This window comes from Seriola dumerili, unplaced genomic scaffold (genome assembly GCF_002260705.1).
Source record: "Seriola dumerili isolate Sdu_G_001 unplaced genomic scaffold, Sdu_1.0 BDQW01000219.1, whole genome shotgun sequence".
Lineage (NCBI taxonomy): Eukaryota > Metazoa > Chordata > Actinopteri > Carangiformes > Carangidae > Seriola > Seriola dumerili.
The window spans coordinates 6,322,807-6,348,279 of NW_019174474.1; the positions used below are offsets into that span (position 1 = coordinate 6,322,807).

The window sequence follows — 25,473 nt, forward strand, 5'->3', positions numbered from 1 at the left end:
AACACATTCACCCTATGCACTGTAATATGTCAAAATCTGGAGTGAAGGAGGAGTTACAAGCCACCCACCAACTGGAACCATGTGCTTTGGGCTTCTCATTTCTTCATTTTACAGTCTGCTTAAGATCTCTATCATCTAATTTGCCGATAGGTTCAAGGCACTGTTGGCTATCTGTTTGCGCGCATATTTGTGATGTGTGAATGCATCTGCTTTATATGAGGGTTTTCTTTTGTTGTTTGTGTTTTTTTATTGGCTGTTTGGTTCCGTGTGTGTTTTCAATTGATTGAGGTAGTCACCACACATCCTCTACTCTTCTCTCTCACACACTCATAAACACACATGCATGCTCATGTCCTCGGATGACCTACTTTGCTAAGCCTGACACCAGCATTCCTCTGTCTCTCTCTAGGATCTTTGAACAACTTTTGGCCAGAGTTTGGTTTAGATTTTGCACAACACACATTTCAATCAGTTCTTCATATCAGTTCACAGAGCAGATAAAGTGTGTCTGCAGAGTTCCACCAGCTTTATCTGATTTGTTCTATTGGGAATATGTTATGCCATGCACAATATGCATTAACAACATGCACTTTTTGAAACTGCAGTGTGGAGTATGTATAGGCATTAGTTCCTTGCAAATAGACACCAAAGCGTCCCAGGATGTGAGAACTAATGACTGCAGAGCACAAAGGCCTCTATTCCCTTGGCTGTGTCTGGGAGCCTAGTCCAATAAAAAGCTCTTTTATTTTCCCTTTCTTTTAGCTCATACTTTGATTGGGTCTGTAAAATGATACGAGTGCAGTGCCAAGACAAACACGCAGTGACTTATTCTTTAAAACCTCATGTTGCAGGTCGAGCTTTTCACACACATACAGTGGTACACTACAGTGGCAGTGTCTCCTCACTTGTACATTCTCATGGAGCAGAGGGCCCAGCAAATCTTAGGTCAGCTCTTAAATCTGATGAATCCCAGAAAGAACATGGAGACACCCGAGGGAACCAGAGCCCAAATAAGTATGACATTAGTGATAGCACTTCATTCAAGGAGATATATTTGTTTGACCAGATATGATTGTATACAAATGACATATTACATGTTTATCATGATTGGTGTAGTGTATCTTGGACCAGAATTGGTTAAGAACCTCAGACAAAGACAATACAGATCAGACCTAATCCTGATGTGTGCTTTCTTAAATGTCTAATTTGTGTGTTTACAGAGAGGCCTACATCAAATAGGCTATGTATGATGTCACTGTTTTTGTAATCTGGCAAAATAGTGCTGAGGCTATGTTAGTGTAACCTAGCCCACGCAATTCATCACACAAGAGCTCTCTCACTTCCCTTCTTTCTCTGGGGCAGTTTTCCTCTCATCCCCATCTCACTCTGGCTGCTTTTCTTTCTTTTTATCTCCCCAGTGCTGTGTAGCTGTGGCTACACCTGTCTTTTAAAGGCCACCTGCCACATCCAATCACTCTAGGTCACATTAATCTTGGCTGCATTTAGATCCTTAACATAAATATAGAAAAGTTGTGGCACTCTCAGGTTTTAACAGCTTCACACACGTTTCTTCACTCTGTGTCTATATCAGGGACTCTTCATTGTTGAGCATGTTTGTCTGCAAACTTGCTTTTTTTTGTGTCTATCTGCAGTATTTGTCGCATTGAAAGTTATTATCAAAATCCACATTCTGAGGTTGGCACACAATTTTCTATCAGATCTCAGTTATGTGAGGAACTCTCATTTCTGTTGTGTCTAGCCACAAGAAGCGACATTTATTTACTGGACACAGATTATTATTATTATTATGAGAGAATTCTTCTGGCCTTTACCCTGGAAGCAGTTTAGCAATTCCCTCTGCTGATTACTTTACCTCTCCACTGGGGATTGCCATGGGTAATGGATTGTTCAATTACTTGTGTGCATGTCTAATCAATCTTTTTTTTGTTGTTGTTTTTAGTAGACAGCACAAATTGTGAGTTCCCCATTCAAAGTTGTCATTTAATCATCAACAGACTACATGGAGTGTCTGTAGAACAAATCGGTATGCTAGGTTTCTTAAACATGTATGACTTTATATAATAGAAAATAAAAATAGGTACACCATTTGGCTAGTTGTTTTAGTTTTGTTTCTGTTTATGAGGCTGCTATTTAGGGTACATAATGTTCTCCATGGGCTAGTTTCATACTGTCTTTGAGGTACTTTTGAGGTATTTTCTCATGAATCACATCTGACTTGAGAATAAAATTAATTGTGTTTATTGGCTGCATTACAATGGAAAAACTTTGTGGGTTGATATGTGTTGTAATGCATTTTCAATATGATGAGTCCTGCATGGGCAAGTCTGCATTTGCGACGATTTTTTTCCCGTGTGATCATTTGATCAGGAAATTAACACATTTTGTGATCACTTGTAGAAAAAAACTGAAAAGGATCATCCTTATTCTTTCACTCGCAGCTAGTCAGTGGTGTGTGTCAGTGCTAGAGTAAACCATACTGTCCAGTAAGTACACTAGTACTATGCATTATTTGGTTTCTCTTGCATAATGCTCCTGAATGAACTTAAACAAAATTTTTTCAGTGAGCGGTAAACGAGACGGTTTGGACCTTTGTTAACGGATAAGGGGTCAAACCCCAGGTCCAGCTTTACTGACAGAATAAATTGAGGTGTCTTTGTAGTTGAGGAGACAGGCGGTGTTAAAATGTTGAGAGGGCTGCAGACTGACCCCTCTTTCTGCCATCTGTCCACCCATCACCCCGCAGGAGATTTACTGCATGCAATGAGCAAAGCAGTGTGCTACACACGTCTCACTATTCACTTTGTTTATGTGTTTGCCTAACTCCTCATGCACACATTGAGTCTGTGTAGTTTGGCTGCAGATGTTTGTGTATCCGCTTTCATGCCAGTCTGTGCCAACTGAGCTCTGAACTTGCAACTGTGCCAGCTGAAAGTCTGAGCAAAACGGGATCCAAAGTTCTCAGGCGGCCTATAAAAACCCTCTAATGCAGACGGAAGAGAAGGCAGACCCATGAAACTATAAAATAACTACTCTTTTACTGAGCTCCCTGTCTGTCATAGCCTCTTATCTAGTGCCCTTCTCTCTCTGGGCTGTGATCTTACTCTGCACTGATGCAGACCAAATGGAGGATTGGAAGATGAAAGGAGTGACTGATGAGGAGGAAGGGAGAAGAAAAAAGATGGGGAGAGAAAACCAATAAGGGAGACCGTCTGGAAGAGATGTTTTGTCCCATTCATGATTGGAAACTGACACCAGTTGAGCTGTGAATCGGACAAAAACAATCTGTTAAACAAATGTATGGTACCAGGTGTCACATAAAAACATAGAACAGGGTTGTGTTAGCTCAGGCAAATACAATGTGACCACAATGGCCCTGGATACTCCCCTTTTTCTCCAGTCCATTTTCGCTGTCACCCTCTTTGTATATATGAGAAAGCAGGAAATAACAACAAATAATCTAGCAATAAAAGGAGCAACAAATCCACTGTTGAGTGAGCTCACAGTTTTTGAAGGACTCTCCCAATCAGATCGCTTTAAACCCATGTGGTCTCAGTCTGAAAAATCCAGAACATTTGTACAGACAGCCATAAACCTTTACCAGAGTTACTAATTCTGTCATCTGCCTGCGTCATTTACTGATGATGGATCCAAATGCCGCCCATCGGGGGGCTTTAGATGTGACTGTCAAGAGTATGAACCCATTCCCCCCACCTCAATCCCTCCCCAACTGAACCTCTGCCATCTCTTCCTGTCAGCACATGTTACGGTGCATCTGGAGGATCTTCCCAAGTGGCATTGTTCATAGTCAATGTGGGAACTGGGTCACAGAACAGAGTCCAGCTCGGCACTGGTCCCCTTGGTCGTGCTGCCAGGACCTGTAAACACAGGACCAGTCCAGGGCGTAGGATGGAGAGGTTAAGAAAAAGAGAGCCAAAAGTGAGACATTGAAGTGAGGTAGTAAAGAAGGGGAAATGGTTAAATTATTATTTTGACCTCTGAACTCGTGTTATATGTGTGCATGTGTTGATGTTCTTACAGTTGGGTGTGTTTGTGCGAGAGACATCACCTCCTTTGATGTCAGCTGTCAGTTCGCTTTGGTAAACATCTGGCGCTCTAGGACAGTATCTCTTGTATTTGTCATTCCTACACACAAAGCAGATGCTTGAACAATGTGTAGAGTTAACCTCACAGAATCAGGGTGTGATATGTGCTGGAATCAAACTGCTGGCCCTTGGCCTGAGTTACTCAGTTGTCCTCTTCTTCTCTTGGCTCAAGAATGTTGTTTCTAGTGTGTAAGAGGTTGTTCAGATTCCTGTGATTCACAGCGCTAGTGGAGCGTAAAAATGAGATGAAAAGATAGAAACAAGATGTTTTATGACCAATGTTTAGTGTAAGTGGGATGTATGTAAGCAGTCAAGGATTTACTAGTGACTAGTGGTGGATCCTGTTTCAAAGGAGTACTGGTCTGCTTTGTGTCCTTGTGGCATCATGGCCTACAGATCAAGGGTCGCAGATCGGGGAATCTATAGTTTTGAAAGTCTGTGTGGGTGCGTGTGTTTGTAACTCAGCATTTCAGAGCAGTGCAGAGGAGGGTACCCCCAGTGGTGTATTCTTTTGTCTTTGTGGGCAGAGCTCAGGGTCGCTGGCTGTATGAGTCAGAGGGACCAGATGTTTCAAACCAGATGCATTTCAGCATGTCTCACCACCAGCACAGGCCTGGTGCAGCCCTGCCTCACTAGTTCCAGGCATACAGTGCTCCATCATCAGTTTTAACTCCAGCAGGATCCTGACAGGGACATGGACTCTTGGCTGATTATAACCAGGCTAAGGTAGTACATTCAGTCATGTAAACATCATAATCAAGGTATTTAACACACAAGAAAGTCATAAACAGAAAAAGCATGGAGTAACTTCATTAACAAATTACTCTTGGCATGTATTGAGCACAGTCTGTCAGATGTTATTTTGTCTGCATACACACAAACAAAGTGAACTGGATGCAAAGCAGTGTCCTTTGGAAGAAAAGCAGCATGACTAGCATTGAGGGAACTATAAAACTTTTTCTTGGGAATGATAGCAAAGCAACTTACATAACTTACATAGCAATTAAAAGGTGTTTAGTAAATTCACCAATGCATAACGTTAAAAATGCCAACAGAATATATTTTCAGACCATCCATTCTTGTTGACATTAATGTGACGATTATACAAATATTTATGCCAGAGAAAGGACAAGACAGATGGTTGAGAGAAATGTTGCATGATAGAGAGTTTACTGAAAACTTTGTTTTGTTTCTTCCTTTACTAATCCTGGAAATTGTACAGGCACAGTGAAAGTGACTGCATCTGATAGATGTGATGACTGTGTGAGTCAAAGGTGCTGAGGGTATGTGAGTTGGGGATGCAGTGAGTTCTCTGTAAGAGTTATTAAGTAAGTTAGTTTTGAGAGTTGGCATGTACTGCTTAAAAGGTTGGTTGAACATGTTTAGCCTTAAACTCTAGTTTGCATTTTTATTTGTTTTTGGATATTTAAATGCAAGTGTCAGTTAATGAAAACAGAATAGGACTTCGTCCACACTGTTATGTTTTCATTTTAAAACGGCATTCAGAAAACCGTTTTAGCTCCATATCAGAAATAATCTCAGTCCATACTAACACACCTATACATATATCACATGACCATTCACATACACTGGACATGCCCATACCGGTGTAAACAGGAAGCAGATTGTCTACTCTGCAGTTAGGTAGTTGCAGAAAATACTACAAATGAGGAACAGCAAAAAACAATTATAATTCGTTATCCATTTTGCATTCACCACAGGTAGTCATGACTGATGAGACCCAGTTAGGAGGCAAGGTGGGTGTCTGCATCTTTGTTTCCAAAGGTCTCAGTTTCTGCCCATCCAGACTACAACACCACCTCAGAGTTTTCAAATTAAAATGAGCAGCATTTCATTTTTAGGGGCTCTCAAACTCTGGAGCAGTGTGGACACCAGGTGTAAATGTAGAAAAAGTGATGTGTTTTAAGACTAAGATGTATTAGTGTGGATGTAGTCTAAGATGTATCACTTCAGTTGTGTTGGGGAAATGACATTTCATGTAAGATTCATCTTGGCCTCCATCGATGTGCATTTGTAGATTGTGTTTCAATACTAGATTACATGACTTGTTAAGATGGGTATTTTGTGCAGTGTGATATTTTGTCAGTTGAGTTTTACAACTTGTGTATATCATCTCCGCTGGCTCCATTGAATTAAACAGGATAATTGGAAACACGATAAAGTCATCATCTTAAATCATGAAATTTACAGACATTGTAAAAATGCCATTGTCAATTAGGCAGGCCAAGTTTGTACTTGCACTAGAGAACAGAGAAAACCTTCAGTGGACTTTTCTTCCTTTTCGTTTTTTAAAGCGGCCAGACTTTTAATTACAGCTGTTATTTTTGTCATCAGCCCCCTTTTGATTTGCTGGTTCTGGATCAGAATTCAAGTCAAGCTGGTTTTGCCATAAAACCTCTCTGAGCCCTGTCTGAATCTGACTCCCAATCTGCTGGTGGGAGTTGCTGAGCAAAGGATGCAAGGGAGGGTTTGATTGGATCCAGGTGTTGAGCTCTGGTGTAGAAAAAGTGTTCATGGTGTGGGTGGAGATGGGAAACAGTGGACCAGGTTACAAGGTCAGGGGGCTTGCAAGAAATGAAAATTATAATAATTTTGCATTTAAAAGTTGAATGTGTTGACAGGAGATGGACAAATCAATAATGTATGGTAACGTCACAGTTTTAACATACAGCTGCAAATAAGTGAGAGAATTAACACATCATGGAGGAACAATCCATGATACTCTTTGGCTTCTATTTCAACTTCTGGCATTTTTGACTTGTATCACAACTTCTCTCTTGTTTATTCAATCATATTGTTAGCTGAGGCCCAGCTGAAATCAGAATAGTCCTCAGACTCAAAGGTAAAATAAAAGGCATATGTAACTAAGAGAGTTAATGACTGCAGTGAGACATATTTAGGCCAGTGTGTTCATTTTCCCAGTCTACTCTAAACAAGCACTCAGACCACTGCTGTGTCCATGGGCATCTTTACAGCCAAGTTACAGCCAGTCCTTAGTCACCCGCCTTCCTCCGCTCCCCTCCCACCCCACCTACTCACCCGGAGCCAGTGTTTCTGCTTGGACATCTGTCCAGGGTTGGCAGTTGCAGATGTTGTTGACGGCTGTGAAGCTGAGAGGAAGTTCCAGCTACTCCAAAGTCCAAATGTTTCTTTTTTCATTTCCCTGTTTTGTTTTTTTTTTTTTTTTTTCAGATCCGAAAGAAGAGGAGGTATTCCTCTGGGAATGATAGGAACCAGATTTGTGTCGCTCTCTTTTTTTTTTTTTTTTAAGAGTACAGCAAAACCCTGTTTTATGTGTATGTGTCTTGTGTTACGGGAGATTCCAACGTACTTTGATCACAGTGAGGGTGAAGCAAAATCTTTAAAAGCATACTCAGACACAAACACACACATGCAAACTAAGCGGGTGACTCATAGCATCATCCGATTCACAGCTGAGTTTAACCGAGACCTCCTGAGAGCCTGGGAATTGATGCCAGCCTGCAACAAGTATGTGCAGTGTTGAAGCAAGTTTTTTTTTCAAATTGATGCATTACTCTGGGACTGTTAGAAAAGGAAAGAGATGGGAATTCAGAGGCATTGTTGTATTTCTGAACAACCCATATTTTCTTAAATCCTTCTTTATTCAAATTTAACTAGTTTCATATGATGTAAAAGGAGAAAAGTGTGTTTTAAAATCCTCAGACAAGCAGAGATGAGGGCTGGGTTCAAAAGTCTTGTTTATCCAGTTGGTTATTGTCTTTCAGTCTAGAAATCATGAATGTTTTTTGCATTAAGGCGCTGCTGTTGTTCATTTTTGTGTCTTTCCTCTGCCATTGCTGTATTTCTTTAGTGTCCTGGATCCATTACTGAAAGCATTACAGCATCAGCAAAAGATTTATTTTTTTCTTTCCCTTTTTTCTCAAGGCCATGGCAGCTTGCAAAGCCTGCAGAGTATTTAAGATGTTCTTGATTGTTCAGTGCTCCTCTCTCCATTAATGTGCTGCAGTATCATAGCCCTTTAATCCTGCTTGTGTGCTCTGTTGTTTGGCCCACCAGCACAGGAGCAGCCAGCCAGCCAGCCAGCCAGCCAGCCAGCTAGCTAGCCAGCTCTGATTATTTAAGGGTCCCAATCCCTAAAACCTTAAGGTCAACAGTAACTAATGTACTTAAGATCTGCTGATGGCCCTGTGTTTCTGTCAAATTGAGCTTACCACGTCAAATCTAATATATTGGGCTGCAACTTAAGTCAGTCAGCCCAGCTCTTAGTTGCAAACTGATGCAGTTAGGTAATCAAGACACTGTAAACTTTTTCCAGTGTCGAGGGACTTGTCTGCTCCAAGAAAGCCCCCTTAGATATTTGTCACCTTGTTGTATAACGTATTATTTTTTACTTTATTTCTACTAACAATCTTGATTTGTTTGTCATTAAACATAATCTATAAGCAGAGTCATTTTCTACCTCATAAAACCTTTCCTTGATACACTTTTGTAATTATTTTTTATTTTTGCATCATTGCCAACCAGCTTAATGATGATTATGTTCTGTTAGCTGAATGGGAGGTAATTATCATCAGTACTCACAGAATTGCTTAATTGTGCTCAATAGTGTTTTACACGAACTTCCAACCTTGAGGTAATTAACAAATCCATATTTTATGCTAGTTGGGAGTACACTCTGAGTACACTTTCTGGGCAGCTTCTGTGAAGTGTATGTACATCTCTTGAGGCACAGACTTAGTTTTTGATTGTTTTCGACTGCCTCATACTTTAAAGCCAAGCGTGACAGTATTTCACCCAAATAGTGGAGACGAGTTGTTCTGACAAAGCAAGTCGTGGGACAGGATGTGGGCCTGAGAAGTTCCTGTGTAATCACTGCAGAGATCTCACACACCGTTCCAACTCTGTAAATGCTTTTGTGAGCCTCTGTGTGCTGCTCCTCACAGCTGAGAATGCAAACTGCTCTCAAATGGAGGTTGAGGATCTAATTGAAGGAGACAAGTGTTTACGATCTCAAGTGTCAAGCATAGCATCCCTTGAATCCTTGTAATTGTACATTTAGATACACTAGTTGGAAAGTACGGACTCCTCATCATGCTTGACTTTACACACACACACACACACATACACACATACATATGACTGCTGAAAGACAAATACTTGACAGAAGCCATGTTTGATTCTTAATAAGATAACAGAGTGTTGAAATATGGAGATAAGAATGCATCTCTATGGATGTCTGCCATGAAGAAACACAAGAACAGCTGGTTGCACGTTTGGTTTCTCACTGTTCTCAATAGGATGACTGACTGAACACTGTTTGCATGGATATGTACTCTCTGGAATAATGCGTACTTTAACTATGTGCTGTATATGTGCCTAAAGGAATACTTTGACATTTTGGGAAGTGTGATCATTCTCTGGTGCCAGGAGATGGCCATCTTAGCTTAGCATAAAGACTGGAAGTCTGCCTCTGTCCAAAAGTAATATGCTAATTAGTGATCTTAGAGGTAATAGTGGGTAGATTTTTTTTTTTTTTTACCTTTGGACAGAGCCAAGTAGGGCACAGACATGATATTGATCTTCTGTTCTAACGCTAGAAGAAAGCAAATACACATATTTCCCAGAATGTCGCATGATTCGTTTAACTGTCTGCTCACTGTTTACACCAACACTCCAGTCTAATTCTCTAATTGATCAGGAATGTTTGATGGGTCATCAAACACTCTGATTCATTTGACCCAGTTCTAATGATGCTCTGCTATATTAAGAGTCTAACTCATACACCCTCGAACCATGTCTGTGATTTAAGTGTCCCGGTTGTCTGATCATGTGAGTCAGTCAGATTTCTTACACTAATAGCTTCCATCAGGCCATCAGGCCCTGGCGCATTATGGTGATGAGGCTGCAGATTTTGTGGTGAAACTGGCAAAGTCTGTTAGATGACGAGGCAAACCGACGGGTACCAGGGGGGTTAACTGAACCTTTTGGTCCCATCACTAACTCAGAACTTCAAAGTGAAGGTCGGTCTCCGGGTTTGGGAGGCGGTGTGGGACTTTGGGATTGGAAGGGTTAGGGGGCAACAAACATCATCTGTAATTGAGGTTTGTGAGGTTAGGGTTTTTCTGCAGGCTTGCATATTCTCCCTTAAATTTTAATGTCTGTTCAGCATGTCCCAGCCGGTCCCAGCACCAAGTGGCAGCTAGAAGAAGATTGAGCTGGAGACAGAGACATCACATAACATTGCAGAGAAAGCACACAAAGACAACATACAAATGAAGCCTGCCAGGAAGGAGACACTGAAAAGGCCTGTCTTCAGTCCAAGGCCATGGAACTGGGAAAATTTTTTAAATGTGACCATGCTGTTAGTTCATGTAGGAATGCCCTTTATATCAAACTAGTAAACCCCCCCCCTCCCCTCTGAGAAACTTATTGTTGGAAATCTCTGGGCCACACTGGAGGGTAGTAGTGGGGTGTCTGACCTGTTGTCTGAGTTAAATGAACATGCACAAGCACAAAACTGAGCGAATGTTTCCCTCCATCTGTCTTTCTCTGTGTTTGTGTTGACAGGATGATTGTATGTTAATTTGTATGTGTGTCACATGGGAGTTATGCTATCTAAATTAACAGCAGTGCTCTGCTAATCCCAGAGTGTGTGTGTGTGTGTGTGTGTGTGTGTGTTTGTGACATCGCAGAAGTACATATTCTCTGTGAGTTTGAGGTTGCAGTCTATATATAGGATTAACCTCAACAAACTATAGGAATACCCAACAACACTCCAGCTGCACTGCACTGCTCTGTAATTAGTGCATGGAGACCACAGAGTTCTAATGTCGCCTGGCTGACTTTCAACACTGTGGGAGATTAGGATCCCCCTGTGATGTCTCCCTAACCATTCTCTGCCAATTCCTTTTATTTCTCTGTCTAGATAACGAAATGAACCCAAATAAAAACAAATACTAACTAGCACATCATGTTTTGGAGTCCAGGAAATCAAAACTTGTAAAAATATAATTGAATTGAATGGACCATAAAGTTCCTCTCCGACTCGATGTATAAACAGATGGTGGGATGCGAAGGAGTGAGAACAGCGTGGCTGAAATGTTTATTTACATCACTCAGATACCACTGCATGACTCTTTCCTTGCCACAAAGTTACTTTGTGTGTTTGTGTGACACCGTGCTTGTACACATTGATGGCTGTGATCAATAAAAGAACATAAACACATCAGATAGCACACAAATGAGGCTTTTTGCTGTTTGTTTTTATTTGGTTCCTGTTTCTAGTCCTGTGTACTGTAGATCATTGCAGAGCCAGCCAGATTGTTGCTTTTAAACTCAGCTGGAAGGAGCTGATGATGATGTGGCGTTTGGTTCAGATCTATTTCACTTTTATTTAAGAACAAGAGCAGAGCGATTGACTGATGATAATATTGAAAATGGTCAGAAAATGACAGTGATGGTTAACCCTTTTCCTCTGTCCTCTTCCTCCTTGTCTGTCCTAGGTGCTGCGTGGGGCTCAGCTGATAGCGGTGGCGTCAGCTGATGGAGGGGCCACAGCAGTAGAGGGCTCCCCTCTCCCCCCTGACATCCAAGTGCAGTATGTCCAACTAGCCCCCGTTGCCGATCACACAGCTGCCGTACAGGTAAAACACACACAAAAACACAAAGTCTTACAGGCTTTCTTACACGTGTACACAGACACAGATTGATTGTAACTGGTTAGCAATCTAAGTGCTGGAGCTGCTATCATTAGGTTAAGGTGAAACAGACTCCAGTCTTAATCTAAATCAGTCCCTCTTCACAATGCATAATAAATAACTGTGTTCTCAACCTCTTTCCCTCAATCTGATGTACATTGACTAGTAATGAGTCCTTTGGTGAGGCCATTAATCCATGCAGTATACTCAGTGCTCAGCCAAAAGATGCAAGTCCCATGGTGTATTTTGGTACTCTGAGGTTCAGTCAGTGCTCTTGTTCATCAAATACACAAGTCTTCTGGATAATTTCCTGTTACTATAGGTTTATGTTGCAACCCATCAGTTATAAATATTTCAGCTTTGCAAATAGCTTTTTTGTTAGTCGGGTATGTCAAATGGAGCAAACTTATGAGCCTCATCAGCTGTTTATGGTGAAAATGCCAGTCAGAGCCACACAATTACATTTGCAGCTAATTCAAAACACTGTCCCTCCTGACAAACAACACAACATTAAACCACCTCAAGTCATACAAATTTGATACAGAATCCAAAAGGGATTTCATTAAACTTGCTGAAACTATCCAACAAGGCTCTGCCTCTCTGCCAGTAGTGGCACAGGAAACTAAATTCTAAGCTCAGAGATGAAATGTTTCTTGCTGCAGTGCTCCTTGGAGCTTGTACTTATCGCCTAAAGTGAAGTACTCAGCCTCGAACCTTTTTCATTTATTTAATGAACTGCATTTTTTCAACACAGTTGGTATTTGTTTGTACCGATGATGTCACACAAGTGAAAAATCCATTCTTTCTAAAGATGAATAATACATACTCTTTTAAAGGAATGGCCACTAGTTAATTGTCTTTATATTGAATAATTAAGTATACACTTTAAAAATTAATACAGAACTCATCCTCTCTGTCCTTACTTCAGTTGTAAGAATCCATACATGCCTTTTTTTCTTTGTGTCATATTTCTTCTCTTCTTTCAAGAAATGAGCTGCTGACTAGGAGCCAAAGTGTCTGGGGCTGACACCTGCCTTCTTTTGTACTATAATGTATTTGATTAGCATCTTAAGGAGGCAGAATATATCCTGAAATATTTCATTCATAATTACTGAAATGTTGAAATAGATATATAAGTATAATTTCAACATTTTAGCCAAACTCCTTGCAGGTACAATGAGTCTGCCTTTCCACTGTTGTCATTTTGCTTAAAGAAAAAGCACTTAGCTTTCAGTCATTATGACAAACAGTAATTTAACATAATTAAGTGGAGTGGATGGTAGGGTTATAAGGAAAGAGTAGTAGTTAATTGATACGCCTACAATCCCTTGATGATTGAGCTTGTTGAGCAACAGCCACATGTGGAATCAGGATGGTGTACAGGCACATGGCACAGCTGCCTTTCAAGTGGTCAGTTTAACTCTGAGAGGAATATAAAAGACCACACTTTTCCATTGTTCTCTCTGTTTTTGTTTTCCCCGAATATGTTGAATATCGTATTCCCTCCTTAACTGCTTATTTCCCTGACGTCATATGCTAAAGATGGGTACCCTCTAGTCCTGATATGAGTCAAGTCTTTGTTGTATTGTTATAATTTAAACAGAGAGAACATATATGATATATGGCTGTAAAATACTAGTCCTGTCCTGATATGATCTTCTTGCAGACTTTGTAATATGATTGATCATATTCGCCTCCCTGCATGACATATGGAGAGCAAATGTTCTGACCAGCTACACATCAGGTTTTGGGATTTCCTTGTTCAGACTTTTTCTTCTCACTATGACCCTGTCTTGTTGTCCATTTGTTGTCTTTAGTTGTCTAGGTAATTGGTTCCTTGCCCCTGTGAGCGTGGAGGCAGTTAAAGCACTCTATGTTGATTAAAATTTTGGGTGTAGATGATACACAAACTGATAGACCCTGAAGCACTATTTATTTGTGTATTCATGAGCTTGCACAAGTATTGCCACCCCATGTACTGTATTCCAAGATCTGTGCTCCATGTTGCTTGGCGCAGCAAGCAATCAAACTGTTTGTTTACTCAACTGATTGGTTTGAATGGATTTTTATGTCTAAAAAGAGCTCATTTTTTTCCTATTGTTTGATTGTACGCAGATCTTGACAAAAATCAACAAGGTTGACATAGGTCTGATCAGTCATCAGCTTTCTGTTCAGTGGACTTTGGGTTCAGGAAGGGCGCTTTGATGTAGTCAGAGACAGAATGAAACCGTCTGTTAACAATGTGGCGTCCATTGATCAAATAATATTTAAAATTGTCAAAAGCAGGGTTTCATTAGACTTCATTCTCCAAATAATGTAAGGTGTTAATGTGCCAAGAAAATAGGCTGGTGCTAAGATACATTCACTATGTTCAAGTGGAAGTTTCTTGTAATTTTCCATTTTTTAAGCATGCCTTAAAGGACTAGGAAGGATCCAAACAGTAACTGATCACATGACATATGTAATGATATATAATACAAGCAATTAAAAGACAAGGAAGGATTGGAAAGCAAAAGTACAACAGTAAATAAAAACTGAAACTATATTGTGGTCACTTTATTGTAAGACACTTTGCAAAGAATCATTCAGTCAAGTGGCCGATGTGGGAACATGGATGCTTGACTTGGCTTGCCTGGTACAGGGTGAGTTATTGTCACAGTTGGGTTTTGATGTCTCACAGTGTAAACATAGCTGAGTTTCAGTTCAAAGTTCAGAGCAAGGTTAGCGCTGCTCTTTTCCCCCCTTTCTCGAAAGTGTTGAATTGAGAGAATTGCTCTCATCTGTTTCCAGACATATGGAAGCTTTTATAGAAGTTCTTGAAAAATTACTTAGGCTTTTGTATTTATTTATCTCTGCATTTTTCCTCTCTCTTTATATAATAGTTTCCATTACACAAGCTAGATGAAGTAGGGGGAAAGACACAGAGATATTTCCATGGGGCATTTTTGGTAAAGTTGGTGAAAATATGTGGTTGAATTTTGACTCAATGTGGTTCATCTCCAGCTCAAGTCTAAAGCCCCTATTACAGAGCACAAACAGCCTGGTTTTGGCACGCTTATTCCAAAAATGCCAGAACAGTTTCTGATTCATAAAATTCAAAAAAATATATCCATTATCCATCAATATTTTCAAATGACAAGCAGGGCTATGATAGGACAGTTTAACATGTCCAATGTTTTAAACGCTCATAAAAAGACTAGAGACCATCTTGCGATGGGATCACTCCAGCCACAGTGCCCGTCAGCTTGTTGACCTTCCAGCCCACGAGTACACAGTAGTCATTACTAAATTATTACATGACTACTCATGTGTCGGTCCGCAACCATCTTGACACTTTGCCTTCAACTTGTTTTGTGACTGTGTGTTTCACAGTTGCAGCGCTGTTGCAGTGACAAAATCTGTCCACAGAAACACACACAAACACCTGCCAAAGTAGTCAAAAACCGCACTTTGCCATAATGGCGCGCGCGTGCACACACACACACACACACACACACACACACACACACACACACACACACACACACACACACACACACACACACACACACACACACACACAGACTCACAAGGTGAAAACAGTGCCAGCCCCACTGTCGCAGCTGTAAACATGGATCCGTATGAGTTTTACTTGGCCTCTTTGCTGCCAATGGTTACAGTGTGTCAGCCTGTTGTTGCATTGTGTGTGCTGCTGTGGTGCAGCTGTGCTGGAGTCCGTGCTGTTGTCTAGTGACAGCATGCTGGGCTGGAGTGAGGATTAAATGTTGCAGGTGTGTTTGAGGGAACCTTTGGCGTACATTCGAGGAAGGAGTGAGTCACTCTTCATGGTCATCATCCAGGACTGAGTCATGAACCTCTCATCTTTTAAGGGGTTTTTACCCACACAATACCTCACTCTGTCTGACACTGACCATAGAGGCAGTCAGAGCGTTAAAATACAAATAGCTCATCTCTTGTCAACCACCTATCACTCTGCTTCTTTTCTCATTCCTTTCACAGTCTTCCTCTTTCTTCTCTCTGATGTATCTCCTCTCAGATCTCTCTCATCATTCCTCTGCTCAAGCAGGATGCTACATAATTAGTATGTTTCATGTGTATGCTCTCACTGTCTTCCCTCTCCTGTCTTTCATTTGTCCCAGGCTACTGAGCTGGCCCCAGCCCTGCAGACGGACATGGAGGTAAAGGAGGCCATCCAGGGTGCCATCCAGGGTGAGAACGGCGAGGTGGTCCAGATTGTCACCTCTGTGGCCACCTGAGAGCCCACGTCTGGTTCAACACAGCTCATAACTCTGCCCTACAGCATGGCCTGACTAGGCTCAGTGGAACATTAGAGGTCAACAAGTGCATAAAGTCTGACAAGCAATCAAGTCAGAAAACTTTTTTAACAAATACTGAACATCACTGATGAAATGGAGGGAAGAAGCATTTTTCTGTTTTGTTTTTTTTTTTTTTTCCCTGCAAACTCCTCAATCCATTGCCAACCAGATGTCGCAATGTGGAAATGTTCACAGAGAACTCGAAAAGACCCTGATACTCCAATCAACTGTGGTGTTTTCATCACCAAAGGGACCTGGCCCACTGCAGAATACACAGTGGGATTATTGTCTATCCAGGGAGAATGCTGCTTATGGAGCCCATCACTCTGCCACTTCATCAGCACACATGCTTGTTTACATCAACTTTGGAAAATAGTGGTTATTTGGAGTTTAGCTGCTTGGCTAACCCTGAAACCCTTATAAGGGTTTATAAAATCTCTGAATCCCACCTCAAACAACCAGGACTGTGCTCCTCTTCTCAGCATTTTCTGGCAGTTCTTGTCACGGTGGACTGCAGTGGAAAGCAGATTTAGCTGAGACAGCTACTCTTGGTTGTGACTAATTTGCTTTCCTGTGAGCCCTACCTTCCTTTATTTTGTTCAGCTTGTTTTCATATTACTTTAGCCGCACAGCTTTGTTTTTTTGTTTGATTTATCTTATTGTAATATGCCGGAATTTTTGGAGAGCTTTAATTTCAGAGGTAGAAGACCATGAAATAGAAAAGATGGTGCCAGTGGTAGACAGTACAAGTTGCTTGTAGGCTTGTAGAATACCAAGGAAACCTTGAAGTTCTTTATTTCCCCCAGTTTTGTCTCTGTGAAAGATACATTCATGTGAATAAAACATGTTTGTGGTTGCCATAAAAGTGTGTTTTTATTTTGTTTTTTCTCTGTATTTACTCTTTATTTCCATCAGCCGTGATCATCAAAGTAGCTTCAAAGTTTTCCAAGAAAATGACTGCTTTCATCCGTTACAAATAGACAATTGAGGAAAGCGTGAAATAATAGTTTGGTTTTGAGGTCTTGTTTCATGTTGAGCAAATTTATTTACTATTTTTGAAGTAAATATGTATCATGTCAACTTCAATTACATATAATAAGATTAGGCTACTGTAATGTCAGCAATCTTGACAAAATAGACAGCAAAAACAAGCTTTGGTCTTGTCTCTTGCTTTGTCTTAAGACTGTAATTAATATGTTGGCCGCATTATAACAGTTTCTGATCTGTAATTGCTTTTCTTCAAAATCCGCAATGTGCCCACTAAATGGTTATGTTTTTCTGCCAGTAAAAACGCTGAGAATGTATTGTTGTGTTGTGCTGGAGTGATGCTCCTCTAATGATGAATATCTCTGCAGTCAGCGAGAAAGGAGATAAGTGAGACACTCCAAGGCTGTTGGTTTGGGGAAGTTTCCCATGCTCAGTGTGATGTAATAGTGTATTTTGGAGTTGGGGAAAGAACCAAGCGACAAAATGAACTTGATAAAACAACATCCATGGTTTTGGCTGCTTCCTCTTGTTTCCTTTCAGTCTGTTGTTGCTGTCTCTGACCCCCTTTAAACTGCCTCTTCATCTTGTCTATTCCCCTTTCTGCCTCTCCTACGTATTTGTCTTCTCTCACTCAACTTGGGTTTTCCCTCTCTCTCCTTTGGAAGCAGTGTTAAAGTCCATTGACTCCCCTTTAAAATTATACACTAAGCTGGGCTAAAATTTCATAGGATAGACTGGTGGGTCCATCTCTTTGAAATAATCTTGATGTAGCTGAGTTCAAATGTTGGCTTTGGAAACTCCCCCCCCCCCCCCCCCCCCGCGCCGCCCGCCAGTGACCGCTCCATTAAATCTTGGACTTGGAAGGAAACAGACCCTGCTCATAATAGTCTTTTGCTCTTCACTTTTACAACCCTGGGCTCCATCCAAGGGCTGGAGTGGTTACCATAGCGACAGGCCCTCTCTCAGGCTGCCTCTAAGATAACCTGCTGAAAACAGAAATGAGTGATAGATGGAGAGATGAGATTGTTTGGAAGCAGAATGCGTGTTTGGAGAGAGGGAGTGGAGTGATGGACAGAGACCAGAGGGTGTATCTTTCTTTCCTTCTCTCAGCAGCTCTGTGTTCTCTTGCACTGACGGCAGCTCTGCTGGCATCTGCTACAACATGCAAGTACCAGCCTCTGTTGCTTTGACTCCAGCTGCAGATATTCCCCAGCTCAAACTTTTAACAAGGCTGGAGGAGTTATCTCAGGATGTGTAAAGATGAGTGAACATATTTGTTGAGGCAAAAATGTCCAAACACACTGTATCTCTAGAACCATAAATCAGCAATTGTTAATCTTGGGGAAACAAAGCTCCCCACAGCCAAGGATTTATCTGTCTCACGCCAGTGGACAGATTACAGCGTGGCAGCAATGACACAGTTTACAGCATATACACTTTTTTTTTTTTTTTTTTTGGATTTCTCACTTGCTGAATATTCCAAAAGGCTGAGCAATGCTTGCAAATTTTGGCTTTAGAAACATCTGTCTTTTATTCAGCTTTATTCACATTAAATTATGGAGATTCTGGATCTATGTGTTGTTGCGTTCTTAAATTAGACAACAGCAAGTCTTGGACCTTAGCAACATGGCTGTTGTTATATGCATATACATCTGAATGTCAGTTTTTGGAATTTGGAAGTCAGTAGACAGTAATTGTGTTTTTGTCTTTATTGAACACACCCATTAAACATTCACAGTACTGGTGGAAAAAGTAAATGAATCCCTGGATTTAATAACTGGTTTAAACCTCTTTTGGCAGCGGTAACCTCAAACAAGCACTTCCAGTAGCTGCTGATCAGACCTGCACAATGTTCAGGAGGAATTTTGGACCATTCTTCCTACAGAACTGCTTCAGCTCAGACATAATAGGATATCTGGTGTGAGCAGCTCTCTCCAGGTCACTCCACAGCATCCCGCTTGGGCTCTGAAAAGGCAGATTTCTTTGAAGTTATTCTGTAGTAGATTTACTTTGATGTTTAGGGTCATTGTCCTGTTGCATCACCTGTCTTCTACTGAGCTTCAGCAGGTAGAGTGCTATCCTGACACCCTGTAAGAGACCTTGATAAACTCAGTTCATTTTCCCACCAGTGATGGAGAGCTGTCCATGCCCAGAGGCAGCAAAGCCCCAAACCACGATGCTCCCTCCACCCTACTTTACCTATGGAATGATGTTTTCATGCGGGTTTGCAGTGCCCTTTCACCCCATACATGGTGCTGCATGTTCTTCACAAACAATTCAAACCTCAGTGTCCTCAGTTCATAAATTAATTTCTCAATTGTGATGTAGAATGTCGAGGTGCTATTTGGCAACCTTGGCATGTATGTGATTTTTCTTGTATTTGGAGAACAGCGGCTTCCTCCTTGGTGTCCAGCCGCGGACAAAGTGCCCCATGTTACCATGCACCGTGATATGAGTTTGGTAGACTCCAAATATTACTTTTGAACAGCAAACTCAAAATGTCTGCGTGTTTTTTTATGAGTCAAAGTAGCTCTAACCCACACCTCCAATCTGGTTTTATTGACTGGACTCCAGGTTTGAAAACTCCTGACTCCAATTAGCTTCTGTTGAAGTAATTAGCTGAGGGATTCACATGTTTTCTCCAACCTACACTATGAACGTTTTAATGTTATGTTTAATGTTTTATGGACAAGAATAATAGAATGATTTGTGTGTTATTAGGTAAAAAGATTGCGTTTGTTCATAATTGTAACTTGGATGAAGATCTGACTATATTTTAGGATGTTTACACATAAATGTAAGTAATTCTAAAGAGTTGACTTACTTAAGCTTGCCACTGTATAAATATCAGCTGCACAAATAATATGAGAAAATTTGAATTTTTCTTTTTGTCAATACATTAAGGAAGAAGAAATCAAATGATGTGAAAATTACAGACATTTTAGGAAACTTCCATTCTGAATGTACTATTCCAAGAATATTTACATTTTAGTTGCTATTTTTACTAAAAGAAAAATTTCATGCAGCCAAGACTGAAACATAATGATTTATAGGGTGCTCCATTCACAAATGTTACTAATTGTGATTTGGGAGTAGCAGACAGATGTAAATATACTGTGGAGGAGAAATACTACTTATAAGTTCTAAGTATTAGGAAATGACAATGTGAAAGCAAACTTGTTCTTAAGAGCAGTAGCCTACTTGATAAGTGTTCTTACTCACCACCACTGCTTATAACAACCTGCTACAGTACCTAACACTAAACCTACTAAGCTTAATGCATTAACTAGTTCTCTTATGCTGGTTAAAGGTGATGCAGTTGTATGATTACATTTAAGAGCTGTGTTGTGATTTTTCTGAATTATGCAATTTGCAACATTATTTTTCCCTGAATTTTGTCCAATATTCTTTACATCCCGTAAATTCTAATATATGTTAAAATGCAGCATGGCATTTCTCTCCTCTCGTTACTTTATTAACTTTCACGTTACTTAACGCTGCATCAACTACCACGGGTCTTTGAAAGAGTCTGGAATAGATGAATAATAGCTCCATCCATTTATAGTCTCTGTTATCTAAAGCTTCAGAGACACCAATGATAATTCATTGAGAACCAGTCGGGAATCCCTTGACTCGTGAGAAGTAGTAAAAATCTGTGAGAAGTGGGTGCGTAGAGAGCAGCAGAAACTGCGTGGATGGGAGGTTCTCCTTCAGTTTAGGGACCAGATGTGAGAGAGAGGAGGGGTACAAACTCATCCAGACAACGGCTACAAAATGCTTCCTGGTCAACGACTGTACTAAAAACAAACTGTTGTCAGCTGCGACCCTCGTTTGTCTTCTTCTTGTTTTATCGTCGAAGGTAAGTTTAACATTTATTTGCCGTGTTAATTGAAATGCGCATTACGTCGGTGTCCTGAAGGAAACTTCAGACGTGATGACGTGAGGGCGTAACTACTTCTGGCAGACTCTCGGGATGCTTTTTGAAGTTTCTCTGCGGCTCTCTCTATGATGCCTACTTGCATTTAACTTACAAGCCTATAGTCAATCCAACCCAGTCCACACACTGTGCCTCAGCTGACGGCTTTAACAAACGTTCATGTGAAGAATGAAGCAGGTGCATCATGCCAAGGAGACATATACGTAAAAGTATACGAAATATTTGAAAATTCAAAAAAGTGATTTAGCCTGTTACATTACACTTTAAACCTCTCAGGTGATGACTTAAAGGCAGAGGAGTGAAACCTCAAATCATAATAATCTCCTATTTTAGCCTATACAACATACAACCTCATAAATCAAGGTGGCCCTAATTCTGGAATCACTACCCCTGCACTGCCTATGAGTATGGGGCCTTCAGTTTTACTTTTTTTCATAATTTACAAATGATGATACATGATTAATTTGAATAGGGATATAATCTGTGTGTGTGTATGTGTGTGTGTGTGCATGTGTGTGTGTGTGTGTGTGCGCGCGCGCGCGCGCGTGTTGCACCACAACAGCACACACAATGCAACAACAGGCTGACACACTAACCACTGGCAGCAAAGAGGCCAAGTAAAACCCATATGGACCTGTGTTTACAGCTGCAACAATGGGGCTGGCATTGATTTCACCTTGTGAGTCTGTGTGCGAGTGTGTGTGTGTGTGTGTGTGTGTGTTGTGGTATTAATAGGGGTGAGTGGGTGGGTTGCAAGGAATAATGTCTCAGATGACTTGGAGGCCAAGCCTGTTTTATGAGCCAGAGTGGCATAAACATCAAATCTTACTCGCAAATATTAAGTGTCTGAACCAGAGGCATTTAGTCAATAAGCTCTGTGGTCTGTTGGAGCAAGTGACTGTAACACATTTTATTAGCATTGAAAGCCATTATGAGCAAATGTCATTGCAAGTTATTGAGACCCTACTGTTTACTGTATGCTGCAGGAAATTTAATTAGATCAACACTGCCTCTGTCCATATAATAAGATTCCCGGGAAGACTTTTGTGCAGAACAGTATTTTGTGAATTTATAATGAATAGTAAGCTGTATTTGTAGCAACTACTCTGACCTGGTTGTCAATACCGTGAACACAGTACCTTACACTGTATCTTTTGCCTCTTTTATTTCTCTTTCTTTATCATGGAATGCTCTTTGGCAAATGGCAGATGACAACTCATTGAAAAATCCTGAGTGATAATAAATATCTGTGTAAATATGCATTTGCAGGGTAAGGATAACTTCACTTTGAGAGATGAATTGTTCTTAAAATATAAGTCAGGGACAGAAAGAACTGCATCTTGCAGTGTATTTTTGTTCACAGTTTTTACACCAGAATGGTCCTTTGTTTTCAGAGACATTAGGGACTGAGAGAGGTCGTCCACTTTGGACAGAGGCCGACTCTGATTCCATGGGAGAACGACTGCTTGTTTGTTAACGCCAGAAAGCTCTCACGTGATGAAAGGAAACTCTAATTTGCTTTTCATTGAGCAGACATGTAAGTGCTCTGAGAGAGGCTGTGTTTGATTTACCTCCTCTTATCTTTGTTAGGGTTATAAATATGATTATGCCAGATGTGGCATGCGGTACAAGGCTTCGTCTGGAGCCATAAATGATTGATATCACAAAGCATGTTTTCTTCTGGTCCAACCATACCAGGAGGTCAGCCCAGGAAAACAGGGGCAAGAGCTTTCTGGAGCTGTTGAACACCAGTGTCTGACACTGCATCCCACCATCTCTGGCTATATTCACACTTCACCCTATCAAAATTCTCAGAGATTCACTGTGTGTGCGTGTGTGTGCGTGTGTGACTGGCTAGCTCACATTCATTTACACTGTGTCTGTGTGTATGCAGGGGAGAGAGATGTTTAATTGTTTGCTTTTTTAATGTTTATGAGCCTTCATAGCTTTCATAAAGTGAGCTACTTGCCTCCTATTGGTGTTATAGCTTGGAGCACAAAGTCTTCTTGTCTGATTCTGGGGTTGTGCCTTATACTATAAGCACAGTCTCAGGCCAAGCCATTCACCGACTCACCTAATCTCAGTCTGCACGAGACAGCCTGCCACCAAAGTCACTAGAGGACAAAAGACAGTAAAGCCTTGCTCAGTCTTTGAACATGTCTCTGGCTAGACAGGCTGGAAAAATTACAGCAGCATAGAGTTATAATGAGTTTTTACATTCATTGAAAACCGAGTCATGGAGAGATCAGCTTGATTGGACTGAGTCAGTGTATATGACTGCAAAGTCTTTTTCTGATATTGCAGTAAACAAGAGGATCAATAGATGGAAGGATTGATTAAGACTTTTAATGGGGTGAAACAAATTACAAAAGGAGACAGGGAGAGAGGAGGAGACATAAACCACAAAGTGATTTCCAGTTTCTGGGCTAAAGGGTGAGACATGTACACCAGAGATGGCAGGTGTTTACTTAACAATTGACAGATGTTTAGCACATAATTTTGTAACAGCCAACCGACAGTTACAACTCTCTTTTAAGTTAATGTGGGTAGTCATTTTCAGCTAATTACCATTTCAAATACAAGCAGGAAAGTGATTTATTCATTCATTGAGCGGGATATAATTTTCACTGGTTTATCATTGACTTATGATATTGTGTTTTTTTTTTGCATATGCGCATAATCACACATAATAGTTTCTTATCAACTATGATATTAGGCATATAAAGGGGAGAGTAAGAGGAGAAATGGAAGGGAGAGTGGGAGTGACGGATACAGATGATTAGATAGAATAGTTAGAATAGTTAGAAGGAAGTCTAGTAATGTAATTCTTTCTGGAAATTATGCTTGAAAAAGTCCAGTCATACTGTATATAAGGAGTAGATTTTTACCTTTCACAACAGCAGATGTAGACCTTTAATGATGGGAGTACTGGCTCTTTAGTTATGTGATCTTGTTTCTTTAAGAGAGTGTTGCATTATGGGTTGTTTGTAGCCTTAATGTTGTTAAGCTAGCAAAGTTTTCTCTCTCAGTGAAGTCTCCAGTTAGCCCAGTTAAATCTATTGGAATTATTTGCTGGCTCATGTGTGATTTTGCCACAGAAATAGGTCAGAGAGTCAAGTTACCTCAGAAAACAGTGAGCCCAACATACAGAGAGAATCTTTCTGTACTACTAAATCCACCTGCTTCTAACACTGGAGTGTGTGAGTATATTTCTTCATTTATTTCATTTATTTCTATGTTTTTATATATATATAAAAAACCTACCTTTTTTTTCATCTCACAAAGCCAAAGTGAAATCAGAATTTCCAGGTTCTGTTCCAGAAATAAGAAAACCAGAGTTGCACTAAAAATGCAGCCCTAGCTCTGATAATTTGAGTTTGAGTTGTCATAGAAGGAAAAGCACAGGTGAAACATCAAGTGTACCAGTAAGCCATGTAAGCCAGTCTGGCAGCATGCACTCTAACTGCAACCAGCTCATTTGAATGGAGCACAATAATTGTTAAATATTCTGTAAAATAGATTTTAAACAATAATATAGCATCAAAAAACTGTTTTCTAAGTAAAGATATATTGGAGTAATGGTGTCCTGAGCCGAGAACGAAGTCACACCTCTCTGTATGTGTTTTAATCTGAGGTTCTCTGTTCTTTGTTTTACTAGATCTGGCAGCATGTGCATTTTAAGTGCATGAATGTGTGCATGTTAGTGCATGTGACTCCTGTTAATACATTGGCCCTCCCCACCTTTATAAACACAAAGGGACTGCCCACACTTGAGATGGCACAGTGCAGTACACAGCTTTCAGGTGAAAGCCACCTAGACTGAAGAAACCACCTTTTTGGCCAAAAAGGTCTCCCACAAAGACAAGTGCATAGGCAGACTGGGGACTACCTGGTCAAATCCCAGTTGGCTGGTGGCCCATTAAAACGTCCATCCGCGCAGCACTTGAAATAAGGCACAAAACAAAAATGGAGGAGAAAGTGATCCTTTGTTTCTATGAATACCCCAAAATGTACTGAAATATACCGAAGGCCCTCTCTTGGCGACAGATTTCTACTCAGGTAGGCATGTCAGCTGTGTTTTAAGATATACACTACAATCGATGGTTATGGTTAGACTGTTAAAACCATGGATTGTATATGTTTGAACACACCTGACATGCCTACTTGGGTAGAAATCTGTCGCCAAGAGAGGGCTTATATTTTGGGGGAATTCAGAGACAGAAAGGATGAGTTTCTTCTCTATTCTTGTTTTGTGCTGTATTTCAATTGCTGTGTTTCAATAGGTTGAACTGTTGAACTATTGGATGGTTGAACATTGCCCGCACCGACAAACCGCTGTGGCACGGCGCAAGCCATTAGAAATAATGGGTTTCAGAGCACAGTGGTGCCGTTGCCGCGCTCTGTCTGAA

The 25,473-nt window shown here is 40.7% G+C and overlaps 1 protein-coding gene across 1 annotated transcript in view; it reads left to right on the forward strand.

The window, feature by feature from the left end:
- Positions 1-17,790, forward strand: part of banp (BTG3 associated nuclear protein) — a 36,065-nt gene extending 18,275 nt beyond the window's left edge. Inside the window, exons 12-13 of the mRNA XM_022754483.1 lie at positions 11,630-11,770; positions 15,964-17,790. Coding sequence (XP_022610204.1) covers positions 11,630-11,770; positions 15,964-16,080 — 258 coding nt within the window. The 3' untranslated portion in view covers positions 16,081-17,790. The remainder of the gene's footprint in view (positions 1-11,629; positions 11,771-15,963) is intronic.
- The last annotated feature ends 7,683 nt before the right edge of the window (positions 17,791-25,473 follow it).